The 16,048-nt window shown below is 48.8% G+C and overlaps 1 protein-coding gene across 6 annotated transcripts in view; it reads left to right on the plus strand.

The window, feature by feature from the left end:
• Positions 1–908: 908 nt before the first annotated feature.
• Positions 909–16,048, plus strand: part of Slc9a1 (solute carrier family 9 member A1) — a 53,244-nt gene continuing 38,104 nt past the window's right edge. For 5 of the 6 annotated variants that reach the window (XR_015687515.1, XR_015687516.1, XM_087660374.1 and 2 more), the window contains exon 1: positions 909–2,046. Coding sequence is in view for 1 of the 6 variants with exons in the window: in NM_012652.2 (NP_036784.1) it covers positions 1,683–2,046 (364 nt within the window). In the remaining 5 variants the exon portion in view is untranslated. 6 annotated transcript variants of the gene reach the window in all.

Raw genomic sequence — 16,048 nt, forward strand, 5'->3', positions numbered from 1 at the left:
CTCAGTGCTTGAGAATGTGGCTTTATTCAGATGAGGGTTTTTTTTTTTAGTTGTTTTTTTTTTTTTTTAATCTCTTTGAGACAGGGTCTCCCTACTGACCTCAGCCTGGTCTGGAACTCACTTTGTTACACGAGCTGACTTCAAGTTAAAAATTCCTCTTTCCCAAGTGCTGGCATTACAGGTTCCCAACCCTGGCTGAGATTGGGTTTTTGAAGTTGATCAAACTAAGGTAAAGTCATTAGGGCCGATTCCTAGAACCTAGAGACAGATGCAGGGAGGTTGGGGTATGCTGCCACAGTCAAAGAAAGCCAATACATTCCCAGCAAAGCACCTGCAGGTGGGATGCAGGAACGGATTTCAGCTCACGTAGTCCTCAGCACAAGTCCATGTTCGGGAACATCTAGAGTTCAGATTTCTAGCCCATTTTATTTATTTATCTATCTATCTATCTATCTATCTATCTATCTATCTATCTATCTATCTAACTCTATTTTGTGGCGCTGGGCATAGAAACCAATGGTAGACAAGCACTCTACCTCTGAACCATGGTCCCATGCCTTTCATTTTGAACATTTCACATAGATCACCTCATTTAAGCCATCATGTTATCGTTCAATATAGCTACCTATCTCCACATTACAGTTGAGAAAGCTAGGAAACAGAGAGGCTAAATAACTTGCTCAAAGTCACGTGCTAGTGAGAAAACACTTTGTAGATAGTACAGTATGTCATTCGTGTTAAACTATATTTTTTTTTCCATTTGAGTCTAGGCTTCCTCTTCTTACGTGACACTTCCTTTCCTGGGCGACAGGGGCCGCTGCTCTGCGCGGGCGCTGACAGGTCTCTCTAGCCCGCTGCGCCGGCTACTCGTTGGTGCCTATAAATGGCTGCGCCGTGCTCAGTGAAGCATCAGTCCGCTACCGCGGGACTCGGGGCTCTGTCAGGGCTGGAAGTGGAGCTGGAGCTGACCGAAGGAGCTGCCGCTGGGCCGGGGTGGAACACAGCTCTGCACCGGGGTCTCAAGGAGGGCTGTGTTGCTGCTGGCTCACTGCGAGCCGTCTTCAGCCTGCGCCGAGGCGCCTTCCCGCCAGGCCGTCTGCCTCTGTCTTCCGCCTCCCTCCATTTCCCCGGAATCTCAGCCCGGCGCGGCTGGACCCTGGCTCTCCTGTGGGTGGGGAAGCCCCAGCCTTTTTTCTGCTTTACTCCTTTCCCCCAGGCTGCCCTTCCAGCCTTCTCTCGCCTTTTTCTGCGGAGTGGGGCTCACCCTTTTCGGTCTTTAGCACAGGCTCCTCACCCCTCCCCTTTAGCCGAGTTCCAGCACCCTGGTGATTTTCCTTAGCCAAAGGTCCTCTCCTTCCTTCCTCCTTTCCCTTGCCTGTGGTCCAGCCTATTCTGGCCCTTCCTCTTTCCTCAGGACGTAGTTTCCCCGATTTCCTTCTCTCAGCCTGAAGTTGTAGATCTTTTGGTTTTCCTCCTTAGTCCCTCCAAAGGTACTTATCCCCTTTTTGCAGTTTGGACTTTCAGATTGTGAATCTCTAGAAAATGAAAATAACTCTCTAAAACATGAACTTTTCCTAGAGACTGCCCCAGTCTCATCCCATCTGCAGACTCCTTGCTACCTATGTCCCAGGTCTTACACGCACTTCACTAAGGGCTGAGGCCTCCTAGGCTGGGGGATCAGTATGATGCTAAGGTGGTCTGGCATCTGGGGACTTTATCCACCTCGGATCTTCCCCTCCTTGCTGGTGGTGGTTGCCTTGGTGGGGCTGCTACCTGTTCTCAGGAGCCACGGCCTCCAGCTCAACCCTACTGCCAGCACCATCAGAGGTTCTGAACCACCCCGGGAACGCTCAATTGGGGATGTCACCACAGCTCCATCAGAGCCTCTCCACCACCCAGATGACCGCAATTTGACCAACTTATACATTGAACACGGCGCTAAGCCAGTTCGAAAGGCCTTTCCAGTCCTGGACATTGACTACTTACATGTACGCACACCCTTCGAGATCTCCCTCTGGATTCTCCTGGCCTGCCTCATGAAGATAGGTAAGTTCCAAGTTCATGATGGTGCTGTTACTGCCCTCACCAGATAGCTGAGCTTTCTTGCTCCACTTCCCACCAGATTCTGCTGCCCAGCATCTGAATGAACCACATCTGCAACATGGGCATCCTCTTTGTTGGCCTGGGAACGGGCGTTATGTATCGGGAGGGAAGGATCGGGAGCCTGGACAGGATTTGAAGACGGATGCTTCTGGTGCTGAACAGTTTCAGTAAAGCGTCCAAGGCTTGGCAGGTCTCCTACAGCTTGGATCGAACCTAGAGAGGAGTCGGGTGCTTAGCTCTGTGTAAGACGGGAATATCTTTTAGCAGATGGCACTTTCTGCCCTGTCAACAGGAATCAGTACAATTTATTACCTTTATGAGAGGGTGTTTTAGGACTTCGCCCGTCTAAGGATTTTGTATAGAGTAAGGAACTGGGTACAAGACACTTAGGAGTGTGGTAGAACCCAGGGATCACCTGAGTCTTATTTGAGTCTTATTTAACCTTCCCCCCAGAGTGATACCTCTCAGCTTTGCCTGCCAAGGCCAGTCAGAAGCCCCTGAGTCAGGTTCCAGTCTGGAAATGCCAACCGTTATCCAGTTCATAAGAATGGCTACAGCCATTTGGGGGGTGGCAGGAAAAGTGGAGGAGGTTGAGGTTTGGCTCAGGTTTGTACCCGGCTGACTACAGATGGGGGCCACTCGTTGAAGAAGGACATGAAGAAGCTGTTCTCTCTCAAGGGTTGGGGCTCCTGCCCAGCCTGAGCACCCTGTTCTCTGCTGGGTGATTGGTGGAGTTCTCCCAGGATGCATAGCCCAGAGGTCCCCGGAGATCGTGTCCAGGGGGCTTTTCAAGCTACCTTAAGTTTTTCAGTCCACTTTGAGCTAGCTGCGGAAGGCACCTGGACTCTGCTCCCCTCTTTCCTTGAGATTTGGATTTTGAGGAGTTAGAGATTCTGGACAGGAAGCCTTGCAGCTTCTTTCCCAAGGACACCATAGCCAAACTGGTACGAGGCTGGCCCCAAGGCATGCTGCAGGAACTAACCAGTACCTCTGTTTTGATAGATCCAGGAGCTGGCTTCCTGGTACAGGGCTTTGGTGCTGAGGAGGTTACAGGGGCAAAGTTAGGCCATGGAGCCGGGCCATCAGCACCTACATCCTGATGACAGCCAGCTTCCTGGAAAAAAATATCAAGGTCTGCGCAAGGGGAACCGTGTGTAGGGATTCCCACATAAATGCATGACCTTGAACAGCCGAGTGTTTTCCTGAAGGTCTTTTCTGGTGAAATAAGAGTCCAATTGCTGTTTGACTTTATCGATTGACTCATGAAACCTCGTGTCTGTATTTGTTGTAAGAACCCGAAGTGACCATAATATGTCATTTGTCTGTAGGAGACAAGGAAGAGACTTCACAAATGCTGCCTGTAAATTAACACCTCCCCTCAACCCCGTGGTGTCCCAGTACGGGGAGCTGGCACACGCCCTGCAGATCTGTGTCTGCTGGTACTACAGTAGCGTGACCAAAAAAGACCCTACTCCGGGAAGTCCCAACTTTTTTCCTGCAGACCTGATAGCTCTTGTCCTAATGGGTGCAGGCTGGGCCTGACCTGCTTTGATCTGAGTGTGGTGCCTAGGACCCTGGGCTGGGTACCAGAGACAGGGTGCTGGCAAGAATATCAGTCAGGAAACTGAGTTCTCCTCTCTCCTCCACCGCCATGACCTTGACCAATCTTGTCTCCTTAGCCAGAAGATCTTTGTGGTCCTTTCCAGGTCTGGCATTTCCGTTAGTGCTCTGATTCTGGAAACCCTGGTTAAGCGTCTCAAGCTTGGACCTCAGTTTTCCTCCTGTAAAATGGAGAGGCTGAGTCTGATCCCCCATGCAGTCCCAAAGACCCTTGCGTCTGGCTTGGAAAGGCATTTTTCCTGCTTCTGGAAACAGGGGCCAGAGGATAGAGGGAATGCAGACGAAGGTTCTCAAGGTGCTGTGAAAATGGCAGCAGTGAAACCCTGTTCTCCACCTGCACCTTTGAGGTATCGAGTTAAGGTCGGATATGAGGTTGCCGGGTCGAACGCACTGACCACCCACTGGTTCACATTCCCTGAGCCTCAGATTCTTTATCAGAAAACAGGAAGTGCAGGCCGGAGTATAGCTCTGTGGTACAGGACAGGCGCAAAGTCCGAGGTTTAAAAAGTGTGTGTGTAGGGGGTTGGGGATTTAGCTCAGTGGTAGAGCACTTGCCTAGGAAGCGCAAGGCCCTGGGTTCGGTCCCCAGCTCCGGAAAAAAAAAGAACCAAAAAAAAAAAAAAAAGTGTGTGTGTAGAGGGGACTAGTGGCTAGCTGGAGTGCCAACGGTGTGGTGGGGATGCAAATAGTGCATGGAGTTGACCTGCTGCATAGAGGAGGGAGAGCGTGGTGAGGAGCCACCGCTGTTAGTGTTTTAGCCACCTAAGGCAGAGGCAGTCCTACCTCCTATATCCTCGGAGATTGGAGCACTATACTATCCCTTTGCCCTGGACCACCATCCGGTCTCCCTCCCTCCCACCACCCTTCCGTGTGTGTGTGTGTGTGTGTGTGTGTGTGTGTGTGTGTGTGTGTGTTTCTCTATGTGGTCCAGGCTATCCTATCCTTTCTCTTGAGCTGCCTCCTTTTAGTGGCTGTGGGAAGATACGGAGTGGTGCCTTGATAACAGGCTCAGGGCCTGGGGCAGTGATCTCTGCACTGTCTGCTCTCTGAGAGCTAGAGACTTTATTTCAAGGTCTTGACTGTTTTCTCATCGACCCAGAGAGGGGAAGTGGTTTGGTGGAGCCCCCATCCCACCCGCTGTGGCAGCTTCTGGCCATGTAAGGTGCTCCTCAGCTGAGAACAGAGAGTGCAGCCTGCAGTCTTCCTTCTCATCCAGTTGTGTGCCAGAATCCAAGGAGATTGTGGAGATTGACAAGAGTTAATGTTCTAGAGTAATTGATGCCTGTGGAACTGGGGAGGTGACTTCAGGCAAATCACCTCCCTTCTCCAGACACTGTCTCTCTCTCTCTTTTTTTTTTTTTTGGTTCTTTTTTTCAGAGCTGGGGACCGAACCCAGGGCCTTGCGCTTCCTAGGTAAGCGCTCTACCACTGAGCTAAATCCCCAGCCCCCTGTCTCTCTCTTTTAGTCAAGGATTCCTTCCTTTTTTCGGTGGGAAGAGAATCGGTGGTTTAAGAGGGACTTAAATTATTGGGATAACCAGAGCTGGGCATGTAGCTTCGTTGGTAGAGTGCTTGCCTACCATGCATGAGGCCCTGGGTTTGATTCCATCCACTGCATAAGACAAGTATGGTTGACATCAGTAATCTCACGACTTGGAAGGTAGAGGCAGGAAGATCAGAAGTTCAAGGCTGTCTGGCCTCAGTTACAGAGTGAGTTTGAGGTCAGCCTGAGATACAAGAGGCCCTGTCTCAAGTAAATAATAAATAAATGTATGAATAAATGAATAATTGAGAACTGTCCAGAAACCGTTGGGGTCGGGCCATTCTCCTCCTCCCTCTCGCATGAGTTCTGCTTTGTCCCAGTTCACCTGACTCTAGGGCAGTGCACTGCTTGTTCCCAGGGAGAGTTCTGTAACCCAGCTCACCACTGGCAGCACCCCCTGTTGTTTGCCCATATTTCTGACCTGAAATGCCTGGCAGAGGACAGAAGCCCATAAAGCAGGTATTCATCTTGTCTCTTGATTAGGGACAAAAAAGGCTTCTTTTGTCCCTTACATCTTAGGATATTTTGGTTTTGGTCTTTGCAAGGTATACGCTGCTATTTCTTTCCTAGAACAGGTTTACAGAGGGATAGTTATTTTATTGTTTTCGCTTCTTTCTTCTTTCTTTTCTTTCTTTTTTTTTTAAATGGGACAGGCTTTCCCTGCATAGCTTTTGCTGTCCTGGCACTTGCTCTGTAGACCAGGCTGGCCTCGAACTCAGAGATCTCCCTGCCTCTGCCTCCCAACTGCTGGGACAAAGGCGTGTGTGCCGCCATTGCCTGGAGAGATATAAGGTATTGTTATTGCCCACTTCACATAAGCAGACATGAGCCTGCCTGGTGTTCTTTTAAAGCAAGACCCAAACCTACCTTTTCTACTTCTCAAAAGGAAAGAAACAGCTCAAAGGTCACCTTGAAGCTGTCTCTACACCAGATGCTACTCCAAAGAGAAAAGGATGACCTTTTTCTCCTGGGAAACCAGCTGCCTGACTGGTGGGATGGTACCAGGGAAGTAAGCCAGCGTGTGGGAGAAAGGCCTTAGTGGGGTGTTTCCCGTTGTGCAGGGGCACCTGGAGGGCCTGGGCTGGTCATGTGGCCTGGACTTGATTCGGCTCCTCCTCTGAGGTTCACCTTTCCTCTCACCCCCAGCCAGTCCAGCCCAACACGTGCAGGTCTGCCCTAAGGAAAGCCCCGGGGGACACCTTGGTCTCTGCCCTTGGCGTTCCCTTTTGGTACATTTCTCTGGACGCCTCATGTTATTAGGGAAATGAGGATACTATCTTCACTTTCTGAGTCTGAGGTAGAGATTGATGTGTGTGCGTGTGTGTGCGCTGTGGTGGCTTTTAGAATTCATTAGTTTCCCCTGATCTGTTACTCTGTCTTTGTTGCTATACCAGAAATATCATATATAATCAGTGTGTGAGGTGAAAATGTTTATTTTTGGTTCACAGTTTTCCCGGCTCTGGGCTATGATGAATTACATGGTTCATTGTTTGCCTGCAGATGAGGTGACACACACTTGATGGCAGAAGTGTGTAGTGGAACAGAAGGTGAGGTACTGTCCCCACTTCAAGGACATGCCATTAGACTTAAAGACCTATTAGGCTTCTTAAATTCCCACAACTTCCCAACAGTGCCACAGTGGACCTTTGGGGAATTTTCCAGATCTAGGGTCGTTTTCTTAGCCTCCTTCAGTCTGCAGCAGCTGCTCTCTCCTCTCCTGACCCTTACAGTTTCTCCACAGCTTGGACAGTCTGCCTAGCCTGCCTGGTGTGTGTGTATGTGTGTGTGTGTGTGTGTGTGTGTGTGTGTGTGTGTGTGTGTGTGTGTGTTCTGATAATAATTGCCATTTATCGACTATCTACAGAGCAATGTCAGGGACTTTATAAATGTTATTGTACTTAATCCCCACCAAAGTCCTATGAGATAAAGGCTCCCTCTGTTCTGTAGATGAGGAAACAGCTCAGGGGTTCTCTTCAGTGTTGCTGAATTGCTGTTGATCTTCTGTTGGTGCCTCCTGGAGGGGTACAGCTGCACTGACTACCTCTCTCATTGCCCTGCTTGGAGTGGTGCCCAGCCGTCCTGCCTCTGCAGTCCACTAGGACTCCATCTGAGGGACGTCTACCTGAGAGAGCTATAGGTGCTCTGTGCCTGGCTTTTGGGCCTGTCCTTAAGAGTCTCTGGCAGACTGAGCCTGTCCTTTGTTCTCTGGTGGTTTCCCACCTGGCACCTCTCTTAGCAGTCTGACAGAGCTTTCTTCTCTCCTGTTGGCTAAGGACATGACCATTGAAAGGGGATTTTCTTTAGCCAGAGGAAGGTGGCTAGCTTTGTGACCGTGACCTCCTGCCCTTGAGGAAGAAAGTAACAGCCTGCTCCGGGTTGCCCTCAGGGCCCTGTGGCATCCTCTAAGGTGTTCTCGGTGATGGGAGCAGGTGGCACAGTTTTCTTTAGCTCTAGAAGCAGAAGTAATAGTTCTTATTAGTGCCATGGTTTGTTTCCAAAGCACTTGCATAGACAAGACTTAACTTTATTTTCTTTTATGGCTTAAGGAAGCTGACTAGGGTTGTGATCTGCCTGAGGTAGGAAAGAACACAATTCCTGGACTGCTAGCCAAGGTCCCCTCTGTCTGCTTTCCTGCCTGGCCAGCACCCTGGGATTCTTTCTGTTTGTTTGTTTGTTTGTTTGTTTGTTTTTTAGTTAACAGGGGGTTTTACCATGTAGCCCTGACTGGCCTCAGAGAGGTCTGTGGCCTCTGCCTCCTGAGTGCTTGGGTTAAAGTTGTATATCTCCACACCCAGCCATACTGACTGTTAGTAAAGTTCTAGCTGGGAGTGGTGGTGTAGGCCTTTAACTCCAGCCCTCAGGAGGGAAGCAGAGATTGGCGGATGACTACCTTGTGAGTTCCAGTACAGCCAGACCTTGTCTCAAAAAGGATTCAAAGTGGCGCTTTAAGAGAGAAAATGACTGGACGCATCCACACCTCTCGAGCTAACCTGGATGGTTGTTAAGAGGGACAGTGTCTCTCCTGGGGGAAAGGAGGGCTGTAGGAGCTGGGCGTCCAGAGCTCTGGTCACTCTGCGCAAGGTTTTCGGCCTCCTCCCATGCCCCCGTGTCGCTGTGAAGCGTGACTCTGAAGTCAGAGGGAGGCTTGCCACCCTCACCTCCTAGTGTGTGGAGCAGCAAACCTTTGAAATGAAGTAGGGGTGTTCTTTTTGTCAGCGTGTGGGAGGCTCTCCTCCACCCCCCACCCCCCGAAGAGAGAGGAGAGGGGAGAAGTGAATGTCAGTGGGAAACTCGTAAGAAGCAGGTGGGAGTGCAGGATCTGACCTCAGATCTCAGCTTTTCTTTTTCTTTTGATGTGGGGATTGAACCTGGGGCCTTGCCCATGTCCCACCCCAGCTCTGGTCTCCACTGACCCTGTGACTGTAGCTGAGGAAGACCTCTCAGAGCCCATTTCCTGGTGTGTGATATGGTGGTTAATTACACTGGTGGTTGCTTTTAGTTTTATTTTTTAGCTGTTTCTTATTAAACTCCTGGTTGAGAGATGGCTGGGTGCTTGCACACCTAACAGTCCAACGTTGGCGCCTGTGTTTTTATAGCGACGTGTCTTAAGTTCAAGGCCCTTTCAATTTAGAACTTGCATTTTCTCCATCATCCTCTGAACTGCAGCCTTGAGAGCCTTGACTATTCTTCTGTCTTGCTCAGTTTTAAAAAAGGGTTTAGAGAAAACAGACCCAGTCCAAGGTCCACAGTGGAGAAATAGCCATCTAAGAGGTGGTAAATTCATACACACATAGGAGTTACTGGGACTGGGGGCTCAGGGGCCCCAGATGCCCTCTGGGGAGAGCCCTGTACACAACCTGCAGCTGGCCTCCTCCCTCCTCCTGTCAGCCCCCCACCTGCTTTTCTTCTGAAGTCTCTCGCTCAGCACAGGCAGGGCCTGGGTTATTCCTGAGTCATCCATCGCCCGCCCGCCCGTGTGGGCTCCTCCTGCAGCTCTAGCTCCCTCTGCAAATGTCTGAGTCAGACAAGTCTCCCCAAGGTTGTCTGCACATGCCACACCGGGCCAAACCGTCTCTTTAGATGCCAATAAACATCAACTGAGACTTTAGGCGGCCTGTGATTATATGTGGGTATTTTTAATCTTATGGGCTAATCTAATTTTAACCAAAGTAAGTTTTAGGTCGGCCTAGATCAGTGGGCTACCCCTCTTCTCTCTGGAATCATGCTGACTTCATTTCCTTCCCCCAAAAGCTCGTCCAGCATGCAGGACAACTGGTCTTGGTGTTTATCGGACCAGACTGAGCTCTAAGTTGTAACACTGCTTCCCAGGAATGGAGTCCCCTGGACTACCCCAGCAAGGTCCCGTAAATGCATGTCCTCTGGTGTTCGACTGAGGACTAGGATGAGGAGTTCCATTCCTTCCCAGACCTGTGGGAGCCACTTACCTCTCAAACCAGAGTGGCTCCTGTATGAGAGGAGTCTGTCTGAGACCAGCTCACTGAAGGAGGAGGGATGACATCACAGCTTTATATGTGACAGAGCCCAGAAGTTTACCAAAACCAGTTAATAACTAGCACCACTTACTTGCATAGCCCTTGCTGCATGCAGGGTTAAGCTTGGGAAGGCTGTGTCTTTTATGCTGGCTAGCTTGAAGGAAAAGAGGCAAGAAGAGATTACAGCAGTGGTCTGACTGCAGGCTTTTAGCTTGCGGTACTCCAGGCACTAGGAAAAGTAAAGCTGGGCCCTGCTCAGTGGGCGCTTCCAGTCTGTTCAGGACTGGACGAGATGAGACAAGACATAACAGGTGTGGATGTGTCTAAGGGCTGGGCAGACTCCTGACAGAGGGAAAGTTGAAAGGGAGTGGGCAGTCCCTCAGGGCTGTGGTGGTAGAGGAGGCTTTGCAAAGAGGTGAGGTGGAACCTGAGTGGAATCTTGGAGTGAATATAAGCGGAGCCACATGCTGTACTAGAAGCTGGTCCCCATGTGGGCGAGCATGGGAGCCCCTTGAAGACAGAACTGTGTGCTAGTTTTTCTTCCCCAGGCCTTCCACCCCTTCCCTCTCTACCTCCCTTCTGGTCTCTCTATCCTTTCTCCTTTGCCCCCCACTCCCTGTGTATTTACATTCTTTTTTTTTTTCTTTTTTCTTTTGGAGCTGGGGACTGAACCCAGGGCCTTGCGCTTGCTAGGCAAGCGCTCTACCACTGAGCTAAATCCCTAACCATGTATTTACATTCTTATCTGGCACAAGGCAAGACCTCTGTAAATATAGGGGCTGAATGTATGCAGGAAGGAGGTGCACATGGCTGACTTCTATGTAGAAATGGGGTCCATACAGAGATCGGGGTAGACTAGAAACCAGGTTGTCCAAAGAGGAGGGGAAAGGGAGTCCCTGGCTCCTTGATGGCAGGCTGAATGGTCAGCTGAACTTTAATGGAAAGTGACACTTTGACATAATGCTTCAGTGTCAGTCAGCACTGAATGATACTGTGGGCGCAGCCTTCTCTGCGTGGCCATGAAACTGGTCTGCAAGGGTGTCTGTTGTGGGCTGGGTAGGGTGTCCCTGGGAGGATCTGCATCTGTTTGGTTCACCTTCTCTGTGTGTGAGTAAAAGTGAGATACCATAACTTCCACAGGGAGCTGCTGAGAGCTCTAATTGAATTAGGCTTTTCCTGAGAAGATTCCTCAAGCCATAAACTGCACTGAATTAATGAGACCGGTGGCCATAAACCACATAAGACAGCATCTTGTTAATTTATGGTCATACCTGAACAGGCTTAGTTATGGCTTCTCTTTGTTTGTATGTGGATTGGGTGTGGACTGGGACAAGATTCTTCCTTCTGCAGCAAATTTATTTTTATATAATTAAATAAATTAAGAACAGCGTAGTAAAATCCAGCAACAGTCTAGGAGGGAGTTAAAGTAAAAAATAAAAGTCCCCCTGCTTAGCTCTCACTCAGTCCCCCAACGTTACTGATGTCAGCTGTATTGCCTATCTTTTCTGGAAACTCTCCGTGCATCTGTGGGCTTATGTGCAACTGAGGCAGATTTAGCTTGCATGAGCCATTTTGTGGTTCTAGGCTATGACCCAAGACTTGACCTCTAGTACCAGCTCTGCCCCTTTCCTTTTTTTTTTTCTTTCCTTTTTTTTCGGGGCTGGGTACCGAACCCAGGACCTTGTGCTTCCTAGGCAAGTGCTCTACCACTGAGCCAAATCCCCAACCCCATCTCTGCCCCTTTCTTACCCAGGTCATTTTGCTTCCTTGAGCCTTCACTACACTTTCAGTTCCAGTGTAAAAGGCTCCTTTGGGGCGTTCTAATCGGAAAGGACGCCTGCTCAGTTGAGGCCTTGGCAGACTGAAACCCTTGGTGGGTAAAGTCTACAAGGTTCATCCTTTGTGGGTGGGTCAGGGTTTTCCATAGATCTCAGGCTTCAGAGCACAGAATTCTCATATATGAGTTCACGCTCATCTCCAGTCCTAAGGTTAGAGCCATAGGTTCCTAGGATTAGGTCAGTCGGTAAGGGAGGAGGCACGGCAGGGGATTGTATGGTGTTGGTTAATGCTGGAACCCAAGGGATGAGAGAAAGAAGCTTCTGAGAGGAGGTCCAGGGAACGCACTCTCAAACTGGGGGGTGAGCAACTGAATATGGTCCTGAAACTTGATAAATTTGGTAACAGTAGGCTTATAAACATAACACCAAAAATTAACTCAAAAGTGAACATGTAATGAGCCCAGGGCATTTCTCCGAACTCTCCGTATTATATTGTGCATCGTCACAAAGAGTCCTGGTTCGGTTCCCAGTGTGCAGCGTGCTCCATTCTGCATGCGCGCAGCCCTGCCACAGAGGTCATCAGCACTGTTGAAACATCTGGGCTCCAACTCTAGGCTACCGTGTCATCCTCTGTAGTGCTGGTGGGTTTCTCGTTTTGAGACACGATTGATGTCCTTGAACTCCTGATCCTCCTGTCATCCATAAGTGGAGGGTTACAAGCGTGTTCTGCCACACCACAGCTAGTGTCTGAGAAGATGGAACCTGGGGCTTCTCTGCCAGGCACATGTGTCAGTTACTTTCTGTTGCTGTGATAAAACACTATGGTCAAAAGTGACATCTGGAGGAGGCTGGAGTTCAATTCTTAGCACCCGTGTGGTGGCTCACTACCATTTATAACTGTTTTATGTGGTTCAGTGCCCTCTTCATATATACAAAAACTGACAAGTAAATAAATCATTAAAAAATGACTTATAAAAAGAAAGTTAGTTTGGCTTCTTGTTCCAGAGGGAAGAATGGCAGCAGGCAGGCAGCTGAAAGATCACACGGAAGTGGGGAGAGGCTTATGAACTCTTTGTCTTGCTTGGTTTTGAGATAGGGTTTCTCTGTATAGCCCTGGCTGTCCTGCAACTTGTTTTATAGACCAGGGTGGCCTCAAACTTGACAGAGATCCATCTGTCTCTGCCTCTAGAGTTCTGAATTTTTTTTTTAAGATTTCTTTATTTTATGTATATGAGTACACTGTAGCTGTCTTCAGACACACCAGAAGAGGGCATCAGATCCCATTACAGATGGTTGTGAGCCACCATGTGGTTGCTGGGAATTGAACTCAGGACCTCTGGAAGAGCAGTCAGTGCTCTTAACCGCTGAGCTATCTCTGCAGCCCTAGGCTATGAACTCTTAAAGTCTTCCTCAAATGACATATTCTTTCTCCAAGGCTCCATGTCCTAGCAGTTCCAAAACCTTCCCAAACTTAGCGCCCACTGGGAATCAAGTTTTCAAATGTGGGAACATTTCTCATTCAAGCTATTGTGCTAACTGACCTGCATCCCATCTCCCTCACTTTTTTTAAAAGAAAAAATTTATTTTTATGTTGTTATTTATGTGTTCATGTCTGTATGAGTCTTTGCCACATATATGGGTGTCTGCAGAGGCCAGAAATAGGTTCAGGTCTCTTGGTCCTGGAGTTACAGGCCGCTGTGAGTACCAAATGGAGCTGCTGAGAGCCGAACTCTGGTCCTCTGAAAGAACAGCAGTGCTTTAAACCTCTAAGCCTGCTCTCTGGCCCCATTCCCTGATACGTGTGTTTGTATGCATGCGTGCGTGTGTGTTTGTGTATGAGAGTGAGTGTGTGTGTGTATGAGAGTGTGTGTGTGAGTATGTGTGTGTGTGTGTGAGTGCGTGCGTGCGTGCGTGCGTGCGTGCGTGCGTGCGTGCGTGCGTGTGTATTTGAGGTATTCTCTGACTGTATATTCCTGGTTGACCTGACACCACCCTGTTGGCCAGGCTAGCTTTGAATTGATGGCAGTCCCCCTGCCTCAGCCTCCCTAGTGCTGAGATTAGTCATGCACCGTAGTCAGCTAATTGCGGTGTTTTTACTATATATAAAAACCTTTCTGTCCTCATAGAGATACAATGGTTTAATTATAGAAAACAAAGACAGTATCTCCCTACTGTCGCTCCACAGCACATAAAGTAGTGAGTTAGTCATCCTTGGATCATGTTGTGGTAAACTATTTGATTTTGAAGTTGCTGTTTGAGTTGTTGATTTGAATTTTACTTAAAAAAAAAAAAATAGAAAACTGTAGTGATTTTTGGCCAGGGATAAGGACAGAATTTACGACAGCTTCTGAAATGACCCTAAACAGCAGGTTATTCTGCCATTTCATACCACAGTTAAAAAACGTTTTATTTATTTAAAAAAAACAATTGAAAGGTCACATTTGTGTGTGTGTGTGTGTGTGTGTGTGTGTGTGTGTGTGTGGTTGCACACATGGAGGTCAAAGAACAACTGACAAGAATCTACTTTCTGGGGCTGGAGAGATGGCTCAGCGGTTAAGAGCACTGACTGCTCTTCCAGAGGTCCTGAGTTCGATTCCCAGCAACCACATGGTGGCTCACAACCATCTGTCATGGGATCTGATGCCCTTTTCTGGTGTGTCTGACTGTGTACTTACATATAATAAATAAATCTTTAAAAAGAAAGCGTCTGCTTTCTTCATCTATCATGGCTCCTGGGGACCGTGTCAGGTTATGAGGTGTGGAGGCAGGTGCTTTCTTGTTCACACCAAGGTATAGCACAGGCTGGCCTTGAACTCATGACCTTGCCTCTGCCTCTTCAGCATAGTCTACTGGTGTGTGCCACCACAGCTGGTGGTGCTGTCCATGTTTATGCATGGCAGCATTCTTAGCATTGATGATTATAAATTAAAGAATTAATCAACTCAGAAAAACATCGAAGATGCTCTACGTTCTGCAGTATCAAATATTCACTGAGAATTGAATTCTTAATCTACAAATTAGCAATTGCTAGACATCTCATTAGTTCGTACATTTGCTTTTATCTTTAATAGTAAAATTACGCGTATAATACTAAGTAATTGTCTTAAAGTAGGTTTGTTTTTAGTCTCTGTGTGAGTCTTTGCCTGCTCTCTGTGCACCACCGTGTGTGCCTGGTGCTGTGGGGGCTGGAAAAGGTCCTCTGGCACTGGAGCTGCAGAGCTGTGAGCCACAGTGTCGTGCTGGGATTGAACCCCAGTCCTTTGGAAGAGCAGCCAGTGCTATTGACTGCTGAACTATCTCTCTAGCCCTCTTAAAATATATTTCTTTATGGTTATTATCAGTAAGTGTTTTGGGTTTGTATAACTTTAACAGACTATATGTACATAGGGTCACATAAAAATTTCTTCATCAAAAGAGTTACACTGACAAGAGTTTAAGAAGCCTTACTCTAGGGGAGAAGAGAGGTTGGGCTAAGGGAGTCCAGCTAGCCTAGGTGGAAGAATGGACAGAGTAACTCGTTCTGGACTCTGGGCAGACCAGGCTGGCCTCGAACTCACAGTCTGCCTGACTCTGCACCTCTGCTGTTTTATCCTTGGACTGTTACGGGGGAGAAGCTCAGTAGTGCCACAGATCCTAAAGGCTAAGCGCTCAAGTCTTATTTTACGGGGGCTTCAGGGGTAAAGGATTGCTTGTCAGGGAGGGTGCCTTGGGCACTGTGCTGTATCGTCCTGAGGTTAGGGGGGTTTCCCTGGCAATTGTGGAACCTGCTCAAATAGGAATGAGCCACGTCAAGAGTGGGCTGTGTCCCGAAAGAAGACAAGAACAAGTGATTCCTTAAGTAGAGAGAAGCTTTTCTATCTATACTGGGAATCAGACTGATACAACAGGGTTCCCTTGCACTGTGCCTCTCGGGCCGGCCATGTTGCCATGGAGAGCCCAGCTCACACCTGAGGTGTGACTCAGCCCTTTCACTCTCTTCCCTGAAATGTCTGGGATCCAAACTCTCAGACCCAGGAAGAGGAAACGGCCATCACGGAGATGGCAGGCGACAGGATAGCCTCAGAAGATGGGCAGTCAGGAGGTTGCATGCTGTTTCCTAGACAAGGACTCCTGCTCCCTGTTCTCATTTTGCTTCTGGAAGGCGGAAAGAGTCTTCTCACAGTCTGTGGCTCCCAGGCCCCAAAGAGAAAGGAAGACATTTTGATGTAGTCCCCTCACTACCCACTTGAGGCCAGGGAGGATTGGCCTTGGGCCACGAGTGAATGAGTGCTAGAGTCAGGGCTCCTTCCTGCTCTTGTAGCTAACACAGGGCTCTCTGGCAGTAGGTCAGGAGGAGGAACTGTGGTCTATGTCTGGATGTAATAAGCATCGACAGACTTATTTTTCCAGGGGATATGTCAAGCCTAGGAAAGGCAGTGAATTGCTGTGGTGGTAGTTATTAGAGATCAGGAAACTTGGGTATTGGCCACCTGCTTCTTACGATAGAAGTTTTCTGTGCTGACCTGGAGGCC

The sequence above is a fragment of the Rattus norvegicus genome, chromosome 5, assembly GCF_021556685.1.
Source record: "Rattus norvegicus strain SHRSP/BbbUtx chromosome 5, alternate assembly SHRSP_T2T, whole genome shotgun sequence".
In the NCBI taxonomy this organism is placed as follows: Eukaryota; Metazoa; Chordata; class Mammalia; order Rodentia; family Muridae; genus Rattus; species Rattus norvegicus.